Source organism: Sus scrofa, chromosome 2 (genome assembly GCF_000003025.6).
Source record: "Sus scrofa isolate TJ Tabasco breed Duroc chromosome 2, Sscrofa11.1, whole genome shotgun sequence".
In the NCBI taxonomy this organism is placed as follows: domain Eukaryota; kingdom Metazoa; phylum Chordata; class Mammalia; order Artiodactyla; family Suidae; genus Sus; species Sus scrofa.
Window position 1 is genome coordinate 12,403,743 of NC_010444.4, and position 24,422 is coordinate 12,428,164.

The following is a 24,422-nucleotide window of genomic DNA, read 5'->3' on the forward strand; positions in this document are numbered from 1 at the left end:
AATTTTTAACAATGGTATTCTGATCAATGTTAGAAAGATACTATTGGAGTGGCCGTTGTGGCTCAGTGGATTAAGTACCCAGCATAGCGTCTGTGAGGATGCGGGTTCAATCCCTGGCCTCGCTTAGTGGGCTAAGGACCCAGCATTGCCACAAGCTGCAGTGTAGGCTGCAGAGGCACCTCGGATCCTGCATTGCTGTGGCTGTGGGTAGGCCGGCAGCTGCAGCTCAGCTTCAACTTCCAGGTTTGGCCCTAAAAAGCAAAATAATAATAATAATTACAATAATGCTCTTATCAAAAGGGGCTGGGTCTATAACCACAGGGAAAAAGGATTTCACTCAAGATTTGGAGAGACATATTTACACATCTGGCCTACCCTACATTCAGGTAGTTTTGTTTTGCTTTGTTTCCTTTAAGAAACATTAACACATGTTTTATATTTGTCAGGCACTCACCTGAACATTTCACAAATGCTAGCCTGTTTAACTCACAAAAACAAAACCCAAAACCTAGTAAGAGGAGGTAGCATGAGTACACGAGGAAACCGAAGCACAGAGAGATTAGATAACTTGGCTATAAACATACAACCGGTAAGTGGTGGGATCAGACCACAAACTCTGAGTTTCAGCCAGGCTCCCAAACTTGCAGAAGCAGCAGAACATGTGACCCAGAGGGAGGGACCTGGTGCCACTGGACAACACGCCAGCTAATAGAAGCTTCTCCACCCTCCCCTCTTAAAGAGGCAAGGTCTTTGTTAACGGCTGCAACTCAGCTGTTTCTGGAGAAAAATTACCAGAACACACTTGCAAGTCCTGGCTGTATGGGCCAAGACAAGAAGAATTCCACATTCTGGAAAAGTCTGCTGCTTCGCATTTGGTCCTAGGGATCTTTCTGCACAGAGACAACTTTTCAGGTGAGGCCCGAATGGTGAGAGAATCACTGTTTTGAGACTTGCCTTCTTTTTCTCCCATGACCAGGGGAAAAATCAGATGATCTTGTTGATTCTAGGTAAGAGGGCTGAGCTCACTTATTGATACACTTTGAAGGAGAGGGAGTTGATTCAATCTGAGAAGTAATCTGTCCCATGTACTATGTGTAGAGCAGAAAACATTCTTGGAAGGGCTAAGCCGGGTTTCCATTCTGAGCAGATCAACGATATGGAGGGGGGTTGCATGGAGCGGTAATAACAGCTGCAAGGAAGGCTCCTGATCCAGATGATGTGTATCTAGCACCTACTGTCGAGGTATGTGCAGACATTATTCGATTTACTCCTGTAGGAAACACTCTAAAAGAGGTGGCCTGTTCCTCAGATAAAGGTTAACCGGGAAAGTGAAATAGTCTGTTCACAGTCAGGGAGGACATATGCAGAGGAAAGTGGACTGGGATGCAGACCAGATTTATTGTTAATTTAAATCATGTGAAAGAGAAAGGAAATTCAAAAGATTTTTATCAGTCATGGTATGGCCATGAAATGCCTTTTTCCTATTTTGTTTTCCCTTCTGAATTTCTCTCTCCACATCCTTACAATTCTCACCTATGTTGCTTATTTAATATCTATAAGCAAAGACTTATCTCTTTTAATCAAGAACTGTGTACTTTTTTCTTCTCTATTTTCTCCTTTTGTTTGAGTGTTGTCCTTTGTTCGTGTGACAGTTATTGTCTTGATGGTTCCTAGAGTTGCCACCAACTGATGAAACCAGTAGAATGGTAGTGAGGTGTCAGGTCTGTCTCGGCACAGAAAGAATTCAGTGAGAAGCAGAGCAACAGGTCAGGAAAGAGTTTATTCGTATAGGAATGCTTGTGAGAAATATGAGCCTGCTGGCAAGGGAGTGCTCCATCCCCTAGAATTTAGTGGGCTACAGTTTTATCATCAAAGGAAAAGTGGAGAGGGCAGAAGACCGCCTTCTTCTTCCTTCTTGGGTAGACGTCAGCCTTCATCAGCAGTGCCTCTTCTGTGTCAGGCAGGGGAGCGTTCTTGTCCCAGCAGGGTCCAACCGGGACTGTCATGCCATAGTAGAAACTGGCAAAAAGGTGGGCTTTGCTAAAATACGATAAATCATCTCAGGTTTCAGTAGAACATCACCTTTTCCTGTATTTTTTATTTTTACTGTGTGCAGAAGAGCATATCCTAGGACTCACGGTGTTACCAACCTCACTGGGTAGGATGAGGGTCAAGTTCCACCAGTGCTTTATTATCTGGGAGCATGCCTTATGTGCTGTGTCATGCTTTTATTTCCAAGCAAGCCTGCTTGATTTTATTGTTCAGTAAGCTGGTTTTCTCTCAAGTCAGCATTGACTCACAGGGGCACCCCATACTTTTATTCTTTCCTTACAATCCCCTGGTGAGATGAATTATTTAATCACCTACTTTGTCTCTTTACTCTGTCGCTATCTGCTATGCGAACGTGATTGATGTGGCCTTATCCTAGGGCTAGATATTGAGATTGTCTTGTTTTTTTATTGTTTGTCTTTTTTTTATTACTCAGTGAATTTAGTACATTTATAGATGTACAACGGTCATCACAACCAAATTTTACAACATTTCCATCCCAAACCCTCAGTGCATCACCCCATCCCCAACCTGTCTCATTTGGAAACCATAGGTTGTTCAAAGTCTGGGCGTCAGTATCTATTCTGCAGAGAAGTTCACTGTGCCTGTTTTTAAGATTCCACATGTAAGTGATAACCTTTGATGTTGGGGTCTCACTGTCTGACTGACTTCACTTAGCATGATAGTTTCTAGGTCCATCCATGTTGCTGCAAATGCAGTTATTTCTTTCCTATTAATGGCTGAGGAATATTCCATTGTGTATATGTACCACATCTTCTTTATGCACTCGTCTGTCCATGGGCAGTTAGGTTGTTTCCATTCATGTTGCCTTGAATATTGGAGTAGATGTATGTTTTCAAGTCATGGTTTTCTCTGGATAGATGCCCAGGAGTGGGATTACTGGATCAAATGGTAATTCTGTTTTTAGCTTTCTGAGGAATCTCCATATTGCGTTCCCCAGTGATGGCACCAATTTACATTCCCACCAGCAGTGTAATGGGGTTCCCTTTTGTCCACACTCTCTTCAGCATTTACTGTTTGTAGACTTTTGGATGATGGCCATTCTGGCTGGTGTAAGGTGGTACCTCATAGTGGTCGTGATTTGCATTTCTCTACTAATGAGTGATGTTGAACATCTTTTCATGTGTTTTTTGGCCATGTGTATGTCTTCTTTGGAGAATTATCTGTTTGGATCTCTTGCCTATTTTTTGATGGGGTTGTTTGGATTTTGGTTTTTTGTTGTTGTTGTTGTTGTTTTTTGGGTTTTTTTTTGGTATTGAGCTGCAGAGGGTGTTTATAAACTTTGGAGATTAATCCCTTGTCAGCTGTGAAGATTTTCATTTGCAAAATCTTCTCCCATTCTGTGCGTTGTCTTTTCATTTTGCTTAGGGATTCCATTGCTGTGCAGGAACTTTCAGTTTTAATTAAGTCCCATTTGTTTATTTTTCTTTGATTGTCATGATTCTAGGTGGGGGATCTGAGAAGATATTGCTGTGGTTTATGTCAGAGAGTGTCTGGCCTATGTTTTCCACTAAGAGTTTTAGAGTATCTGGTCTTACATTTAGGTCTTTAATCCACTTGGAGATTATTTGTGTGTATGGTGTTAGGAAGGGGTTCTAATTTCCTTCTTTTCCATGTGGCTGTCACTAGTTTTCCCAGCACCACTTCTTGAAGGGGCTGTCTCTTCTCCATCGTAAATTCTTGCCTCCTTTGTCATAGCCTAGCTGGCTGTCGGTGCATGGGTTTAACTCTGGGCTTTCTCCCCTCTTCCACCCATGTATATTTCTGTCTTTGTGCCAGTGCCATATGGTTTTGATGATTGTAGCTTTGCAGTAGCATCTGAAGTCAGGAAGCCTGATTCCTCCAGCTCCATTTTTCTTTCTCAGGATGTCTTTGGCTATTCTCGGTCTTTTGTGCTTCCAAACAAACATTGAACTATTTGGTTCAAGTTCTGTGAAAAATGTCCTTGGTAATTTGATCAGCATTGCATGGACTCTGTAGATTGCCTTGGGTGGTATGGTCATTTTGGTCATATTGGTTCTTCCAATCCAAGAGCATGGAATGTCTTTCCATCTGTTTGTGTCATCTGTTTGGTTCACCATCTTCTCATTCCTGCCTGTTTTCTTGGTCCTCTTCTAGGCTAAGGTACCTGCCAAGATGCTCCACTTGCAGAGTGCCCAGATGCTGCTGAGGCTAGAGAAATGCTTGAGGAAGAGCCTTCCCGAGTCCTTAAAGGTGAGCACGGGGCATTCTTAGGGAACCAGAGGGTTGTCTCTTCCTGTAACAGGAGGGAAAGAAAATGAGCGTTGACTGAGCATGCCATCGGTAGCAGAAACTCACTCATGGTACATCTGATGCAGCCCACACCACTTCTTGGCAAGGAAAAGATATTTGTCCTGGAAGAGGAAGGAGGTCTCAGGAATATGACATGTCCAAATACATAGATAGATAGATCGATAGACAGATACAGAGGTAGATAGATAGATAGATACATAGGTAGATAGATAGATAGATAGACATATATTTGCTTTTTAGGGCTGCCCCTGTGGCATAGGGAAGTTCCCAGGCTAGGACTCGAATCGGAGCTACAACTGCCAGACCATGTCACAGGCCACAGCAATGCAGGACCTGAGCCGCACCTGTGACCTACACCACAGCTCATGGCAATGCCAGATCCTACACCCACTGAGCAAGGCCAGGGATGGAACCCATGTCTTCATGGTTACTTGTCGGGTTCATTTCTGCTGCACCACAATGGGAACTCCATGCCCAATATTTTTAAGTGGCCCCAAACTGCTCTCTGCAGAGGCAAAATCATTTCCTTGGTTTTTCCTTAAGAGGTTCACCTAAGACATAATAATTTTTCAACCTTTCTGCCTGAGGTGAGGTTACCACCATGTGTCTTTGGGGAATATTTCATGGGCCAAATCCTATCTCTTTGACACCCAAAAGAAGGTACACTATCCATGGAGAAGACCTAGAAATGATTACATACCCTTCATTATTTTATTGCAACGTTTGTTACCAAGGGGCTGGATTTACACGTATTTCACTTATATTTTCCTTTTTACCACTCAGAGGATTGACAAAGCTAGGAAATGCTTTGTATTTTGTTTTATTTTATTTTGGAACTGCTCTTTTAAAAAGCTACTTTGATAGCTAAAGATAGAAGCTCAAGTCACATGCAACCACTGTCCACACCAGCACCACCTGGGTATGTCGGGGCCAGAAACGGTGGCAGAGTAGCCCATCAGAAGCAATAGGAGGCAGTTATCACCCTTACTTCATCCCAGCTCCTGGGCTTTATCTCTGAACTCACATACACTTCCAAACGCCCACATGGGATGGGTATCAGGCTTCTCCCTGTGTTGCAGAGGAGGTCTCTAAGGCCAAGAAAACAAATAACTTGCCCAACTGGTTATACTGCTGGGGCCAGAAATATAAGTCACCTACCCAATTTGAACTTTCCTGAGCTTGCCTGAATGTTTGGAGCAAAAACGTCTCTCAACTTCCGATGGTAAAAGTGAGGAGAAACGGGATCTCTCATCTCTTGCTGGTAGGAATGTGAAATGGCACAGCCAGTCTTGAAAAGCAACTTGTCTGTTTCTTTAAACACTCCCTGTCCAACCAGCACACAACCAACAATTGCAGTTCTGAGCATTTGCCCCAGAGAAATGCAAGTTTATGGTCACACAAACTCAAATACACAAATGTCTATGAGAGCCTTATCCCTCAGAGTCAAAAACCGGAGGCAACCCAGATGTCCTTTCATAGGTGAATGAACCATGGTACATCCATACCACGGAATACCACTGAATGATAAAGAAGGAACGAGCTATGGATACCTGCAACAATCTGGATGCATCTCCAGAAAATCATGCTGAGTGAAAGCAAGCCAGTCCCAAAGGGTCACGTGCTATGTGACTCCATTTATCTAAAATTCTTGAAATAACAAAATGGCAGAAATGGAGACCAGATTGATGACTGCCAGAGGCTGTGGGGGAGGTGGGGCGTGGGACGGTAATGGGAGTGCCTATAAAAGAGCACCCCGGGCGGGCGATCCTTGTGATGATGGAAAAGTTCTGCAACTTGACTGGATTAAGCACCTCCAACATCCTGGTTGTGGTGCTGGACAGGCGCAGAGCCTGGAGGTCTCTGCACGCCACCAAGTTCACCGAGCATACAGCCAGGATTTTACTCCAGGCAAGTTACCTCTTGAAACCAACAACTCACCATTATGCTCATCCACTTGGCACAACGTCCTGGACATTGGTCAATAAAACTTATATATTTCAACTTCCATTAATCTTTTTTGTCCACACCATGCACCCTGATGCTACCACAGGGTCAAATATTAGCCACTGTGCAAATATTAGCTGCTGTTTCATAGATCGGACCATAAGTCTACAAGGATGTCAATCATGGTGACATCTCTTTCTCTTATTGGAGGCTAATACTTTGAAAGGCTTGGCATAATTTGGGGGTGAGCTGAAGGTATTCACCTTCCTCAACCTTATCCTTTGGTAACCATCCTTTCACGCTGGGGAAGAGAAAGGTAATCGTTCTTTCATAGGTTGACCCTCTGGCTTAATTTTTATTTACTAGAAAAGGACCAGAGACTTAGGGGGAGAGATAAATTAACCAGGGGGCAGAGTTCCCATCATGGCTCAGTGGAAAGGAATCTGACTGGCATCCATGAGGAGGCAGGTTCGATCCCTGGCCTTGCTCAGTGGGTTAAGGATCCAGCGTTGCCGTGAGCTGTGGTGTAGGTTGCAGACATGGCTGGGATCCCGCCTTGCTGTGGCTCTGGTGTAGGCTTGCGGCTACAGCTCCGATTAGACCCCTAGCCTGGGAACCTCCATATGCCGTGGGAGTGGCCCAAAAAATGGCAAAAAGACAAATAATAAATAAATAAATAAATAAATAAATAAATAAATAAATAAATAAAGGACCAAAGAGACATTGCCCCGATCTTTAATGACTAAAGCCCCCACTTACTGGTAGGAAATATTTACCTTGCCCAGAGGATAATTTGAAAGTCTACGTTAAAAACATGTAGATAACTGTAGACCCAGCAATCTTTCTTCGAAAAACCTTCCCTGGGCGCATAGTGGGTACCTATGCAAAGATTTCTGCAAAAAGATATTCTTTGAAGAGTCAGTTTTCACATTGAAAATTGGAAACACCTAGAGTGTATCTGAAATTTTTCATTTTTGTGAAATTCGATGTGTGTGTACAGGAACAGAAGGAAATCTACTGAAGATCTTACTAAATGCTGTAATGGGAGAGTTCATACTTTTTCGTCATAAATTTCATTGGTCTGAATATTTTGTAGGTAAATATTTTTGAAAGATACATTTGTTGGGGAAAAAAGTCAAACCTAAAAAATGGTCTGCAGAAATTCTCATTAGGTACCTTCCAATCAAAAAATTTCCTTTTTCATGGGAGTTCCTGTGGTGGCACAGTGGAAGTGAATCCCTCTGGTATCCATGAGGAGGCAGGTTTAAACCCTGGCATGGCTCAGTGGGTTGGGGATCTGGCGAGGCCGTGAGCTGTGGTGTAGGTCCCAGACTCAGTTCGGATCCCGAGTTGCTGTGGCTGCAGTGTCAGCCGGCAGCTTTAGCTCCGATTCAACCCCTATCTGGGAACTTCCCTATACCACGGGTGTGGCTCTTAAAAGAAAACAAAAGGATAATTTCATAGAAATAAACCTTGCCCTGATTAAATGATGCTTTTGGTCCTCCCTTCCTAATCAGCCAACCCTCTCCTCTCTCGGGAAACTGCAGGTTTATGGCACCGTCTTCCACATGAACCAAGGAAACCCCTTCAAGCTAAAGGCCTTGGTGGACAAGTGGCCTGATTTTAATACAGTGGTTATTCGCCCTCAGGAGCAGGTAAGATGCCAGATGTAGAACAAATATGCATCTATGTTCATGTGTGCTGGGTGCCTACATTCCTGGCAATGTGCTGGTCCCTGGGGATACAGAAATGAATTAAGGTGATGGTTAACAAGTCCTTGTCCTCAAAAAGTCCACAGCTTTGAGGAGCCTATAAGTAAATCCACAGACAAATTACATCATGCTGTGAAATATGCATGATCTGAACACCAGCAGCCCTTTACTGATGCTTAAGACCCAACACACTTTATTTCTTGCGTCCAGGTTGGGGGAACAGAGGCAAGCAGGGGAAGGTCCTGCTAATTTAAGATTGTGTTGATGGCATAGACAAGAGCCTGATCTTTTGTCGCAAAGACTTAAGGAGCATTTCCCAACTAGATTCCTACATTCCAATAAATCAGACCCTAGTTCCATTTTAAACTCTTAAAGGAAAAAAAAAATATTTCCTACCTTTGAAAAACACCAACTCATTCATGCCAACTCAAAACTTCTCATTGCGATATTGTCTCCCCATGGAGATGCTGCACGATATAACTTACTGTCATCAATAAGACAAAACAGGGCAGGAAAAAAACTATATGTGGCAGCATTTGCAGATGAAGGATCATCAATGCTTCTTCTTATTGGAAATTTTTCCAAAATTGGACGTTAAAGATAAATAAGATTTTTTACATGATGGCAGGGCAGGACTTCATTCAAAGCAGAGAAAACAGCCATTGCAAGGCCTAAGGGCTAAAACAACAAAATGAATTGAGGAAAATTAAGGAGCAAAGTGACATAGTCAAAATTGTTGACTATATCCTGTATAAATTTTAATTAGGGAAATTAAATAATTAAAACATTTCAGGGAGTTCCCATCGTGGCACAGCAGAAATGAATCCAACTAGGAACCACGAGGTTGTGGGTTCGATCCTGGCCTTGCTCAGTGGGTTAAGGATCTGGCGTTGCAGTGGCTGTGGCTTAGGCTGTCGGCTACAGCTCCGATTAGACCCCTATCCTGGGAACCTCCATATGCTGCGGATGCAGCCTTAAAAAGACAGAAAGACTGGAATCTAATATCCAGCACAAATGAACATCTCCTCAGAAAAGAAAATCATGGACTTGGAGAAGAGACTTGTGGTTGCCTGATGGGAGGGGGAGGGAGTGGGAGGGATCGGGAGCTTGGGCTTATCAGACACAACCTAGAATAGATTTATAAGGAGATCCTGCTGAATAGCATTGAGAACTATGTCTAGATACTCATGTCGCAACAGAAGAAAGGGTGGGGGAAAAAACTGTAACTGCAATGTATACATCTAAGGATAACCTGACCCTCTTGCTGTACAGTGGGAAAATAAAAAAAATAAAAAAAAAAAAAGACAAAAAGACCAAAAAAAATTTTTTTTAATTTAAAAAATTTTCAAAAATGAAATGTATAATTATATTAAAATTTCAAGTAAAAATCCAAATGTTTATATAAAATATTAAATAGGTAACCATTTCATGTACTTTACATAGAAGTAAAATTGTTATTAAGTATTATTCAAATTAACTAACTTTTTAATTTGAAAATGAGGACTTTTAATTATTGATAGAAATCTGAATAAGAAATAATATTGTTTGAGCTACTTTCAAAAACCATCTTAAAGGAATTCCCTGGTAGCTCAGTGGACTAAGGATCTGGTGTTGTGACTGCTGTAGCTCAGTTTGCTGGTGTGGTAGGGGTTCAATCCCTGGCCCAGGAAATTTTGCATGTCATGGGCACAGCTGAAAAAATAATAATCTTAAACATAAGATTTTTCCAGCTTTATGAGCAGTAGTTGACACATAAAATTGTGTAAGTATAAAATGTATAACATATACAGATTTGATACACATTATAGATTCCCACCATAGCTTTAGCTAACACCTCCATCATGTCACAGAATTACCTTTTTCATATGGTGAAAACATTTAAGATCTACCCTCTTAGCAACCATCAAGTACACTTGACCCTTGAGCTGTGCAGGACCACTTATAAGTGAATTTTTTTCAATAATTACGTAGCACAGAACTGTACCATCTGTGGTTGGTTGAATCTGTGGATGTGAAACTGCACTTAGAGAGGGCTGACTGTAGTTATACTCGGATTTTTGACTAAGGGGAGAGTTGGTGCCTTTAACCCCCACGTTATTCAAGAGTCAACCGTATATAATACAGTAAAATTTTTTTGTCTTTTTCTTTTAGGGCTGAACCTATGGCATACAGAGGTTCCCAGGCTAGGGCTCCAATTGGAGCTGTAGCCGCTGGCCTATACCAGAGCCACAGCAACCCGGGATCCGAGCTGAGTCTTCGACGTACACCACAGCTCATGGCAACATTGGATCCTCAACCCACTGTGAGAAGCCAGGGATCGAACCTGCATCCTCATGGATACTAGTCAGGTTTGCTAACCACTGAGTCATGATAGGAACTTCAATAATACAGTAATTTTTAACTATAATCCCCACAGTGTACGTTAGATCCCCAGGACCTATCCATCTTCTAACTGGAAGTTTGTATCCTTTGGTCAATATCTCCCCATTTCCCCGCCACCCTCCCAGCCTCTGGTAATCACCATTCAACTCTCTTTCTATGATTCAACTTTTTAAATTCCACATGTAAAAGAGATCATACAGCACTTACCTCTTTGTTTTGTCAATTGTTTCTTTTGCTGTGCAGAAGCCTTTAGTTTGATGTAGTCCCAATTGTTGATTTTTGCCTTCTTCTTTTTTTCTTTTTTTTAGGGCCACACCCTCAGCATATGGAAGTTCCCATGCTAGGGGCTGAATCAGACGGAGCTAAAGCTGCTGGCCAACACCACAGCCACAACAACACCAGATCCGAGCCACATCTGCGACCTACACCACAGCTCATGGCAATGCCAGATCCTTAACCCGCTGTGCAAGGCCAGGGGTTGAACCCACATCCTCATGGATACTTGGATTCATTTCCACTGTGCCACAATGGGAACTCCAATTTTTGTCTGCTTTGCTTGTAATTTTTGGTGTCATATCCAAAGTATAACTGCCAAGACCTATGTTAAGGAGCTTTATCCCTATATTTTCTTCTAGGTTTTTATGGTTTTAGTACTTATATTTAAGTCTTTAGTCCATTTTGATTTAATTTTTTGAGGTGTGAGATTGGGATCCAAGAAGATATCACTCTTCTGCATGTTATTATGCAGCTTTTCCAATACCATTTATTGGAGAGACTATCCTTTCCCCATTGAGTGTTCTTGGTTCCTTTGTCAAATATTAGTTGACTGTGTTTGTTTATTTCTGGGCTCCCAGAAAATTGGTCTGTGTGTCTGTTTTTATGCCAGCACCATAATGTTTTGATTACTACAGCTTTGTAATATAGTTTGATATCAGAAAGTACAAAGCTTCCATGTATGTTTATCTTCCCCAGGATTCCTTTGTCTATTCAATTCATTTTAGGTTCCATATAAATTTTAGGCCTTTTTTTGCTATATCTGTGAAAAATGCTCCTGGAATTTTAATAGGAATTGAATTGAATCTACAGATGACTTTGGGTATTATGACTATTTTAACAATATTAATCCATGAACTGTAGGATTTATTCTTTTGGCCAAAGATTTTCCTTCCCAATTGTCATTTTACATGAGCTTGTAGGACTAAGTTAGTCACAATCCCAAATACGGTGTTGGATGCTAGCTTGGTTTTTGCTGACTTGTCTATGCTCACGGAAGTAGATTGGGCAACATGGAGAAGTTACAGTTTCTCAAGAGCAGAAAGAGAAGGCAAGATTTAGTGCAAAGTCACTTTTCATGCATCTTATTGTTTTAAGGAGGTATAGAAAAATAATTTTCTTTTCTGTTTTTTCTTTTTTTTTTTTTTTTTTTTTTTTTGCTTTTTTTGGGGGCTGCACTTGTGGCATGTGGAAATTCCCAGGCTAGGGGTCAAATCAGAACTGCAGCTGATAGCCTACATCACAGCCACAGCAACACAGGATCTGAGACTCATCTGCTACCTACACCAGAGCTCATGGCAATGCCAGATCCATAACCCACTGATCAAGGCCAGGGATCAAACCTGCATCCTCATGGATACTAGTTGGGTTCAATACCATGGAGACATAATGGGATCTCTGAAAAATAATTTTCAATGGGTCATTTTTGTTTGGTTTGAAAATTTAAAGAAATAGCTGAGTTAGGAGTAGTTGTTTTGTCCAGGACATTTTTCTTTTTTTTTTTCTTTTTCTTTTTTCATTATAGCCGGCTTACAGTGTTCTACTGTACAGCACGGTGACCCAGTTACACATACAAATACACAATCTTTTCTCTCATATCATCATGCTCCATCATACGTGACTAGACATAATTCCCAGTGCTACACAGCAGGATCTCGTGGGACATTTTTCATTATTAATTGAATAAGGAAGTCTTTGACTTGAGCTCATCACGTAAATAATCCTTAATAAAACAATACAACAAAAAATACTAATATGTGAGTATTTTAAAATATCGTAATATAATGGAACACTGAAAACTAGTATGGTAATCACTAAACACAAGCATTTTGGTTGATTCTACATTTTACAACCCAAACAGGAGATGACAGATGAACTCGATCACTACACCAATACTTATCAAGTCTACTCCAAGGACCCTAAGAAGTGTCAAGAATTCCTTGGCTTGCCAGAAGTCATCAACTGGAAACAACACTTGCAGATTCAAAGTAAGGGGACCAGGATGTGGGCTAGCTGCTGGGATCTCCCAACCACATCTTTAGGGTCACTTTTCATTTTTTAATAACCCCCCCTCATATCCTCTATGTCTTTACTCCAAGCCCCAGACACTCAGCCTGCTGTCCATTTTTTCTCTCAGCCGCCACTGCCTCCCTAGTTGTTACGTCACAAACCTCCTTGGGAGCTTCCCAGGTGAAATCTGAAACCAGCCCCCATACACACATATTGCAGGGAGAGATCCACAAAAGAGGCAGACCACTCCAGAGTGGTTGGTGGCAGGTTTAATAAGCAAGGGAACTTACTTCCAGGCTTGTCTTGAGAGGCTGCAGGATGATTAGATCACCTCCCCTGCCAGCCAAAATCTCAGAAAGGTAGACAATGGCCTTATCAGACTTCAGACATGTTCCCAATCCAGATATCACAACACTACATTTCCTCCTCCAGGCTGGGTCCTTGGAGCAGCTTCTGGGAGCTGAGAAAGCAAGAGGAACACACTTGGCAAGAACAGGGGAGTGGGTGGGGAGCCTCCAATTGCCTGGGTCCAGCTCACAGCTCAACTGAGAGCTGCATCTTCTTGATGATTTTTTCCAACAATAGTGAATTAGAACCGAAGACTGCAGGGTGTGGAGTTTACACAGGAAATCATGAGTAATGTAATTCATGATTCATTAAGGATTCATGATTTATTACAGAATCTATCAGAGAGCTTGAATATGGGACCAGAGCTTCCTCTCTGTCTCATCCGTTTATAATTATGTCATATTTACAAAGGAGGAATTTACTGGTTAAGAATGTGCTCGCTTGGATGATGTGCAAATTCATGAAGCATTCCATATTTTTATTGTAATCGGACACATTTGTGAGAAAATGTGTAAGTTTAGTTGCTCTGCAAGTGGAGTTGAGCTGACGAACAATATTGCACCTTCCTAAAATGGAAATAAATGCACAGAAAAAAAAAAAAAAAAAAAAGAATGTGCCCTCTGGAGTCAGGCTACCTCAAATTGTGATCTTGTTGGGCATGCTATCAATTGTGTGATCCATGGCATGGATCAGTTTCCTTATATATAAAAATGAAGTATAATAGTACTCAAAACATAGAGCCATTTAAAGATCAAATAAGATCTTGAATGAGAAGTGCTTAGCACTATGCCTGGTTTTATCAGTTAGGTTTTCAAACCATCCCTAAATAGTAACCTAAAACAACACTCATTTACTAGCTCATGAGTCTGTGGTTCAGCAATTTGGAATAGACTCAGTGGGGTAATTCTTCCACTGGTTTCTCCTGGATTCAACCGTGTGGCTGCAGTCAGCTAGGAGTTGTCTATGAGCTGGCAGGGCTAAGTTAGCCACAATCTCTAATTGTTGATGCTGGATTTGTCTGTGCTGGCAGAAACTCCAGAACATGAGTTTTGATCATTCTAAACCCACAACTTTCCAGCCACTGGACAGCTTTTTCCAGACCTTTAAATGAACAGTGATGGCTCATATGATTCCTTGTTACTCCCATGTAGGTACGCAGTCCAGCCTGGATGATGTGATAAAAAATCTTGCAGCTCTTAAACTGGGTAAAGTGAAGCAAACACAATGCTTACTCTATATGGTCTCTGAGTTAGGAAAGAAAATGGCCAATTCCCTGCTGGATGCAAAGAACCCATCGCCCAATGATAACAAATTCAAGTCCATGTAAGTCTAGAAGCTGCCCTGCACTGCTCCACTCTGTCACCCCTGAAGTAGCCCATGTATTAGTTTTCTAGGACATCCACCAAAAATCACAACAAACTGTAGTGGCTTAAACAACAGAAATTTGTGCTCTCACCATTCTGGAGGCCAGAAGGCTCAAGCCCAAGGGCTGGCAAGCCTGTGTTCCCTTCAAAGCCTAGGAAAGAATCCTCTCTTGCCTCTTCCAGCTTCTGGTGGCTCTAGGCCTTCCTTGGCTTGTGGCTTCATCACTCTCATCTCTCCATGGGTGTGTCTTCTCTTCTGTCTAATAAAAGGATAATTGTCATTGGAGTAGAGGTTCATCAGATAACCCAAGATGATTTCATGTTGAGATCTTTAACGTGTTTACATGTACAATGACCCTTTTCCAGGTAGACATATCTTTTTTTATTTTTTATTTATTTATTTTGCTTTTTAGGGCCACACCCATGGCATATAAAGGTTCCCAAGGGTCCCAGACTAGGGGTCCAGTCGGAGCTACAGCTGCTGGCCATAGCCACAGCCGCAGCAACTTGGGATCGGAGCCGCCTCTGCAACCTACACTACAGCTCATGGCAACGCTGGATCCTTAACCCACTCAGTGAGGCCAGGGTTCAAACCCATAAACTCATGGTTACTAGTTGGATTTGTACAACAGGAACTCCAGTGGACATATTTTTTGAGAGGACACACCATTCCACCCAATATACCACCCACATTCTTTTCCAGCTTTTGCTTTGGCCTCCTTCCAATCCATTGTCTGCAAAGCAGCCAGGATAATCTTCTTTTAAAAAAAAAATGTACATTAGACAATGTCCTTCCTCTGCTTAAAAGAGTTCAGGACTACGGAGTACCCGTTGTGCCTCAGTGATTAACAAATCCGACTAGGAACCATGAGGTTGCAAATTCGATCCCTGGCCTTGCTCAGTGGGTTAAGAATGCAGCGTTGCCGTGAGCTGCGGTGTAGGTTGCAGATGCAACTCAGATCTGGTGTTGCTGTGGCTGTGGCATAGGCTGCAGGCTACAGCTCTGATTAGACCCCTAGCCTGGAAATCTCCATATGCCGTGGGAGAGGCCCTAGAAAAGGCAAAAAAAAAAAAAAAAAAAGAGTCCAGGACGTCCCATATCACTTGGAGGTAATTTTGAACTCCCCCACCCTGTAAGAGCCAACACCCATCTACTTTTTAGACCCCACCTCATCTCTTGCTTACTCCCCCCAACCCCACCAGTATTTCTCCTGCCATCGAATGTTGCAAACTCAGGCCCTTTGAATCAGCTTTTCCCTCTGCTTAAAATATGTTTCCCCCCATTCCACCCAACCCTGCTCATGTGATTTCTTTTGCTATTCAGAACTTCTCAAATGTCCCTTCCCATTTATTTTCCATCCGTGACCCAGTTTTACTTTCTTCATAGCACTTAATGATTATTTGAAATTAGCTAATGCAGTTAACTTACTTACTAGATGTTGGAACTCTCCCCAACAACATTCCCAGCCCCAGGAGAGCTGGTGCCCTCCCGTTCTTCTTCACTGATAGATCCTCCACAGCCAGAACAATGCCTGGCATATAGTAGGTGTTCAGTAAATTCATTTCACTAAACAAGTGTTCCAGTAAAAAGAATGTCAGCAAAGTGTATTTTCCCCCACTGATGTCCAGTCTCACACTGTAAAGCGGAACTCTGAAGGTAGAGATTCGAGCTGGAGGTGCCCAATCCTGAGGTCTGCTCTGTACTGACATTCCCAGGAGAGCTTAATTCACATTGTTTCACACACTATAACCTGGAAAACACCTTCACATCTAGAATCTACCTGGGTCTTCTTGTCTTCACTGTGGGATAGACAGAATGGGAGACATTATCCCCATTGTCCTGACAGCAAACAGGCTCAGATAAGGAACTAGCTTGTTCAGATCACGTGGATGGCTAAGGACATAAGTGGGGCCTGGGTCCAGATCTCCTAGTTTGACTTTATGGGCTCATCCAAGGACACCTAGAGAAGCCCCTTTACTGTCTGCAGAAGCCCTCAGATTCAGGACGCTGTACCCAGGTTGGGGGGCTAGGGGGCTGCGTGCCCTCCACATCACGGATGCTTCTGGACTTTAGCCTCCTTACTCATTCAACATAGAAGCCAAGGACCTTTGGAGGCCAACATTCTTAGCTCTGGCTTCACTGCTTGGAAGCATGGGCTTTAGGGTACTTAGTTATTTTCTCTACAACTTTTTCCTTCTATGCAAAAAGAGGGTACAAACACTTGTCCCATCTAGGTAAGAAGGTTGCAGCCCAGGCCAAATAAAACAATTGTAGCTAATTCCTGGGGAGTACTTACTCTGTAAGGCACTAGGGATCAGCCCCTACATCCATTGACTCATTTAAGCCCCACAATGATTCTATAAAACAGGTGTGATTGTCATCCTTATTTATTAGATGAGGAAATAGAGGAAGTGAGAAATGCATTAAATTAGCCCCAAATCACACAAGGAGTCGGATTATGAACTGAGCAGTCTGGCTGCAGAACACATACCTTTAAATACTCTCCTAGTCACCTCTCAGGACAGTTTTGAGGGTGGGGGGAACAAATGCAATACTTCACAGTAGGTGTGATTTATGGGCTCTTCTTTCCCCCTTGTCCCCAATAGCCATCAAAAGATACTGCAACTGTCATCCCTGGATCCTTCCCACGATGCTTTGGTGAATACATTCTGGTATTTTGGTGGCAATGAGAGGAGCCAGAGATTCATCGAGCGCTGTATCAAGACCTTCCCCAACTGGTGCCTGCTGGGGCCTGAGGGGACCCCCGTGTCCTGGGTCCTGATGGACCAGACAGGAGAGATGCGGATGGCAGGCACCATGCCCAAGTACCGGAGGCAGGGCCTCATCACCTACCTCAGCTACATCCAGACCCAGGCTCTGAACAAACTCGGCTTCCCCATGTATTCCCACGTGGACAGGGCTAATCACATCATGCAAAAATTGGCCTTGAACATGAAGAATATCCGCATGCCCTGTGATTGGAACCAGTGGAACTTTTTGCCTTGAACGCAAGGCAATGTGAGTAGATGGGGCGTGTGGCTAATGGGCGAGCAGAGAGAAAGAATAAACTGTAATCAGTGGTAGTGAAGTGGTCCGAGCTCTGGGAAAGTGGTGATGGGTGGTGGACAGGACAGCCTCAGTCTATGCTCACATGCCTCCCAGAATTCCCTTCATTTCCTCAGTACCAAACAGACCACGTGCACCTGCACTCTGGCTGGTACAGTGCTCATACTTCCCAGATCCTTGCCACGCTTTAAAATGAGTTTCATGCTTTTCTACATTGTTCTTCTTGGAACTCCCAGCTCACCGACCCTTTCCAATTGCCAGAAGGGTTGCAATATTTTGTAGGTCGTATGATTCCTCCCCACCATCCCCGCCCCCGCTGTGTTCCTGGTTTTTTTTTTTTTAATTGATGGAAGGGTAACCCATCTTCTGAGTAGGTTTTTGCAAGACAGCCTTATCTAAGTCACTTCTTAATCCTTGTAATTATGTGAACTATATTATGTATAAATATTATTAAATAAAGCATTGAGAGAACCAAAAGAAAAAGACTGATTAGTTAATGTTGCCGAGAGTGGGACCTCTTGTAGGGCCCAAGAATGGGCTCTTGTCTAACACTCAGAAATGAATTGTCTGAGGAGACACACATGCTGACAAAACAAGAGGCTTTATTGGAAAAGGGTGCGCCGGCAGAGAGCAGCAGGGTAAGAGAACCCAGGAGAAGAGCTCTGCCATGTGGCTGCAACCTCAGGTTTTACAGCAATGGGGTTAGTTTCCAGGTTGTCTCTGGCCAGTCGTCTTACTTGGCCCGTACTTGGTCTGACTCAGGGTCCTTCTTGGTGGCATGCCCACCCAAGGATCCCAGCACCAAAGACCCTGGGGTGTTTGTCATCTCCTTCCTCTTTGCAGCCTCTCCCAAATTCTCCCAGCTAATCGTGCCTGGCCAAGGTGGGCAGTTTCAGTCAATGATTCCCTAACATGAATATCTTCTTTCCCAAATCCTACTGCCAGAAAAGAGATACGAACATTTTTCTGTCTGCTGAAATAAAAACATACAAGGTGAGAACCATGATTTTTCTGCTTTCTTAGGGGTTTGCTGAGGACTAAACTGGGCGACAGCTTCTCAGCTCTGAGGACCTTTTCTGAGGAGGTAACAGGGAAGGTCAGCATATAGGTGATTTTGGAGAAGTGGCAGGTGCAACCAAGCGCACAGCTTGGCCGATCACTGTTGGTCACGAGGAACAGATACCTCTGTGAATGATTTCAGTGCTTTTCTAAGTACAGGAAAAGGCAAGAATCGGGCCCATAAAAGTTTCTCCTGAAAATATTAACTATCTGAAGGCCTGTTCTGCCAGTTTTCCTAGAGCATGATTGCCTCACCCTTGATCTCTGCCCTGAACTCCTTTCATGGGGGGTTGACAGTGGCTAATGACTCAATCTGTTACCCAGGGCAAGTTCACGTAGCCGATGCACCCTGAGGCCAAACAAAACAACATGTTAGAGTTTGGAGCAGAGGGAGTTTTATTGCGGGGCCCTGCGAGAAGAACAAGTGGCTCATGCCCCTCAAGCCCCACACTCCTCAAAGGGCTTCAGGAACACTTTCTTTTTCCCTCTTAGGAATTCCCATTTACACACACACACACACATATATATATATATATTACAGCTTTATCGAAGTATGGTTGATTTACCATATTGTGATCATTTCTGCCATACAACAAAGTGATTCAGTTTTGCATGTACACACATCCATTCTTTTTTCAGATTCTTTTCCCTTATAGATTATCATGGAACACTGGGTAGAGTTCTCTGTGCTAGAGGTTCCCTTTGGCCAGTTATTCCATATCCATCCGTGTGCATATGCCAGTCCCAAACCCCCAGTCCATCCCTCCTCCCACCCCTCTTCCCATCTTCTGTCCCTTTTGGTAACCATAAGTTTTGTTTTCAAGCAAAGCTTTGTTTCTTTTTTTGCTTTTTAGGGCCACACTTGGGGCATATGGAAGTTCCCAGGCTAGGGATTGAATTGGAGTTATAGCTGCCAGCCACGCAGGATACCAGCTGCATCTGAGACCTACGCCACAGCTCACGACAACGCCAGATCCTTAACCCACTGAGCAAGGTCAGGAATCGAACCCACACCCTCATGATCACTAGTCGGATTCATTTCCACTGCACCACAAGGGGGACCCCCAAGCAAAGCTTTTTTAAAGGCGAGGGGAGGAGGGGTGTTCCAGGGTTTAGGATCAGCTTGTGAGCAGTTCTCTGACTGGTTGATGGTAGGTTAACAGGGCAGTGTCCTGGGGTTAACATTATCAATTCTTAGGCTCCAGCAGCCCTGGAGGCTACATGCTCATGGTCTTCAAGTACTTAACATCTTTCACGTGATGGCAATTTTAACATTGTGAAACAACTCAAGAAACATGCATCTGTTATCTAGGTACTTCAGAGAGGAGCTAAAGCAGAGGGTATGGGAGAGAGGACTGTCCCAGGAAGGCCCGCCTGCCTGGTTACAAACCCTTGTAGAGCCAGATGGCAGCGACATTCTTTAGTTGGCACTTATAAAAAGTGAGCTTCCTGGGAGTTCCCGTCGTGGCGCAGTGGTTAATGTATCCGACTAGGAACCATGAGGTTGCGGGTTTGGTCCCTGCCCTTGCTCAGTGGGTTAACGATCCGGCGTTGCCGTGAGCTGTGGTGTAGGTTGCAGACGCGACTGGGATCTGGCATTGCTGTGGCTGTGGTGCAGGCTGGCAGCTGTAGCTCTGATTTGACTCCTAGCCTGGGAACCTCCATATGCCGCGGGAGCGGCCCAAGAAATGGCAAAAAGACAAAAAAAAAAAAAAATTGAGCTTCCTGGAGTTCCCCTTGTGGCTCAGCAGTAATGACCGCAACTAGTATCCATGAGGATGTGGGCTCCATCCCTGGCCCTGCTTAGTGGGTTAAGGATCTACCTGGCGTTGCTGCAAGCTGCAGTGTAGATTGCAAACACAGCTCCGATCTGGTGTTGCTGTGGCTGAGACATAGGCTGGCAGCTGCAGCTCTGATTCGACACCTAGCCTGGGAACTTCCATATGCTGCACCTGGCTCTAAAATAAATGCATCAATAAATAAGCAAATAAATAAAAATTGAGCTTCCTTAAAACCACTCTTCCAGTCCCCATTTAATAAAGACATCCCGTGCTTGGTTGTGGAAGCTTAATCTACATGGCCCGAGAAGGGAGGTGAGGGAGGGAGGGGTGGAGGTGGGAGTACTTAGTCCCAGAGGGGTGAGTGTGGGTTCTCAGGGACAGAGACCTGTGCAGGGTGGGGACTGGGATCTCACTTGGCAGCAGCACATTGCTTGGAGGTCCTTGAACCCACTGTGTCTTGTGGGGCCTGGGTAGTACAGGAGGCGACCAGAGAAGTCACCTCTGCATCTCCCTGGGATGACTATCCCAGCCCTGCCAGAGGGAGAGCACCCACTCAATGGAGAAAAGAAAGAAAAAGAATGACACCTGTTTGAGGCTTAAGAGCCCAATTCCTTAACATGTCAAAATGGCAGGTCTGCTCTTATACTTGAGAACCAGCTAAACCACCACCCCCAGGAGGGCCCCGAAGTCAACAAGGGAAGAGGGGTTTGTGACCCTGAAGTCACAAGGGGAGAAGTCATGACACTCAATGGAGAAAAAAAGACCTCATGATGCCTAGAAGAGAGAGAGGCAGACAGACAGACACACATACACAGACAGAGACAGACAGATAGACACACACACATATACACACACAGAAAGGGAGAGAGAGAGACAGAGACAAGCAGACACATACGCATAGAGAGACAGACAGAGACATACACCCACACTGTTAACCGGAGCTTGGCACTTGCCATCTGACTCTACACGGATTGAATCATGAGCCACTGCAGCTGCCAAACCGCAACACCCCTTGAAAAGAGCTCAGGAACGAGGCACTCTGTGATCTGGGAAAACTGGCAGGACATATCTTCAAATAGATGGTTCCAGGAGACGATTTTATGAGTCCTACTGTTGCGTCGCTTAGTATCTAGAAAAGCACTAAAATCCTTCCTGGTGACATATGCCTGCCGCTCATTCCCAGCAGTAATGTTGATGAAATATCAGCTGCCTCTGTATACCGATGCCAAATAGAAACACGGAGACAGAGTTGGAGGAAAGAGAAAAAGCAGCTTTGTCAGGCCAAGAGGGGAACAGAGCAGACCCATGCCTCAAGGACTGTGCCCCCCTTAGAGGGGGTAGCGAGGAGTCTTATAGTGTCTGAGGAGCAGGGAGTGATCAGCTCATGGACATTTTGCAGATTGGTGGGTGGTGAAGCCAGTGGGAGTCCGGGTCATTGACCTTCTGGTTCCAACAGCTCTGGGCCTACGTGCTTGTGGGCAGCATGCAATTGAGTTCTTCCACTGGTGGGGCCTCAGCATCTAAAACACAGCTCCAAGGACATGGCTCAGAATATCACCTACAGTCTTTGAAGAACTGAAGACCCTTGACTTTGTTGAATGGCTGAATTATTATTACTGTTTTCTTTCTTCTCTGTATTTTTTTTTTTATTTCTCTGATTAAATTAGTTCTTCGAGTAAAGTTTTCCTATAGTTAAAAAGGCAGGTGGAAGGACATGAGTGGGGGCTCCACTCTGGGAAGGCCTCGCAGGATCCTGCTCGGTTACAGTAACCTTCATGAGACTAGCAGCAACCTTAGCAAAAATGTGTGTTTGATTGCGTGTAGCTCCCCCTTCACCAAAGTCACATATACACTCACATCCCCCCAAACTCAATGGAGCGGTATTTCAGAGCTCTCTGAAATGGTGCCTCCTGGGCTAGAGTCCTCATTTTCACCCTGAATAAAACTTAACTCTCGACCTTTAAGTTATGCATATTTTTTTATAATTTTTTTTATTTTCCCACTATATAGCAAGGGGGTCAGGTTATCCTTACATGTATACATTACAATTACATTTTTCCCCCACCCTTTCTTCTGTTGCAACATGAGTATCTAGACAAAGTTCTCAATGCTATTCAGCAGGATCTCCTTGTAAATCTATTCTAAGTTGTGTCTGCATATTTTTTTAAGTCTACAGCACACACACACACACAGAAACAGACACACATACATATAGAGAGAGAGATGGAAACAGACATACAGAGAGACAGACTGACAGACATACAGATAGAGACAGAAACACACACAGAGAGACAGACACAGACATAGAGGGAGAGACAGAGACAGACCTACTCAGAAAGAGAAAGACAGACACACACACAGAGAGACAGACAGACAGAGACAGAGCGACAGAGACAGAAACACACACACAGAGATAGAAAAAGAGACAGGCACATACACAGAGGCAGAGACTGACACACACACACAGAGACAGAGAGACAGAAACACAGAGAGACACGCAGAGAGAAACAGACAGACAGACAGACACAGACACACACATACACAGCGGGGAGGGGCAGGGAGGCTAAATTTTAAGATCCTCAGGCCACAGGGGGATTGCTCCTTCTTGATCTGCAGCTGGGCCAGGAAAGGTTGATTTTGCATTTATCAGCTAACTGACTCCAAACAAAATTATGTGAAAGGAGGGCTAATTATATGCATTTGAAAAGGGTTCATAGGGTCTAGGAGATGGGGAGACAAGGAAAAGGCTGCTATTGTGGAGACTGGTCTGTTGGCTCTTCCAGCCCAAACCAAAAACCTAAGGGTATTGGTTCTGTGGTTCCGGACAGTTCTTTAGAGTTTTTAGGTCCTCACTCAGCCAGCTGTGAACGACAGAAAATATTTACTTTCTCTTTTAGACTGATGATGAAAACAGGATATATGTAGAGACATATCTAATTTACTTTGCTTTAACATAGCTTTTAAAGTTAGCTGTGTTCCAATATTTTTTTTTTTTCTTTTTAGAGCTACACCTGCAGCATGTGGAAATTCCCAGGCTAGGGGTAGAGTTGGAACTGCAGCTGCCAGCCTACACCACAGCCACAGCAACAACAATATAGAATGTGAGCCTCGTCTGTGACCTATGCCCAGCTCACAGCAACACCGGATCTTTAACCCACTGAGCAAGGCCAGGGATCTAACCCAAAACCTCATGGATACTAGTCAGTTGGGTTCTTAACACAAAGAGCCATGGTGGGAACTCCCATTAAAATAAATTAAAAAAAAAAAAAAAAGAAAATAGGGATTCTCTTCTATTCTTTTAAATTCACTTTATGAATTTTGTTATTCTATGTACAAGTCAGTTATGGCTGCACCATAAGATATATGTAATATTTAAGGGTTAAAGGGTCCCAATTATCAGAAAATATTCCCAATGTTAATAATTGTGAATTTGGGTGAAGAGTCCTTCATGTTCATTTTACAGTTCTTGAACATCAGTTGGTTGAAATTCTTCCAACGTATAATTTTTTTTAATTTTTATTTATTTATTTATTTATTTATTTATTTATTTTTTTTTTTTTTTTTTGGCTTTTTGCCTTTTCTAGGGCCGCTCTTGCAGCATATGGAGGTTCCCAGGCTAGGGGTCTAATCGGAGCTGTATTCACCAGCCTATGGCAAAACCACAGCAACGCAGGATCCTTAACCCACTGAGTAGGGCCAGGGACCGAACCGGCAACCTCATGGTTCCTAGTCGGATTCGTCAACCACTGTACCACGACGGGAACTCCCCCGACATATAATTTTTTAAAGAGTTATTTAGCATTAGAAGTTTTCAGGATAGGAGTTCCCATCATGGCTTAGTGGTAATGAATCCGAGTAGGATCCATGAGGATGCAAGTGTGATCCCTGGCTTGCTCAGTGGGTTAAGGATCTGGCGTGGTCATGAGCTGTGGTGTAGGTGCAGACTCGGCTCAGATCCCACATTGCTGTGGCTGTGGTGTAGGCTGGAGGCTGTAGCTCCAATTCAACCCCTAACCTGGGAATTTCCATATGCCACAGGTGCAGCCCTAAAAAAAAAGAAAAGAAAAGGAAAAGTAGCATCTCCATTTACGTGAGGAGGTGGCAGAAAGCCCCTCTTAGAAAAAGAAGAGGATGCTCT

At 43.6% G+C, this 24,422-nt stretch overlaps 1 protein-coding gene across 5 annotated transcripts; it reads left to right on the top strand.

The window, feature by feature from the left end:
- On the top strand, positions 674-18,450 carry LOC100518644 (glycine N-acyltransferase-like). Of its 5 annotated transcripts, XM_021083005.1 has the most exons (8): positions 741-912; positions 1,148-1,242; positions 4,189-4,284; positions 7,836-7,943; positions 12,517-12,643; positions 14,165-14,336; positions 16,985-17,396; positions 18,377-18,450. In XM_021083005.1, the coding sequence occupies exons 3-7, from the start codon at positions 4,207-4,209 to the stop codon at positions 17,382-17,384; spliced, it is 885 nt and encodes a 294-aa protein (XP_020938664.1). In that variant the 5' UTR covers positions 741-912; positions 1,148-1,242; positions 4,189-4,206; the 3' UTR covers positions 17,385-17,396; positions 18,377-18,450. The 5 variants fall into 5 exon arrangements, with proteins under 5 accessions (XP_003122754.4, XP_020938664.1, XP_020938665.1 ...); XM_021083006.1 differs by lacking the exon at positions 18,377-18,450 and having other exon boundaries at positions 16,985-17,927; XM_021083004.1 differs by lacking the exons at positions 741-912; positions 1,148-1,242 and adding an exon at positions 1,385-1,457.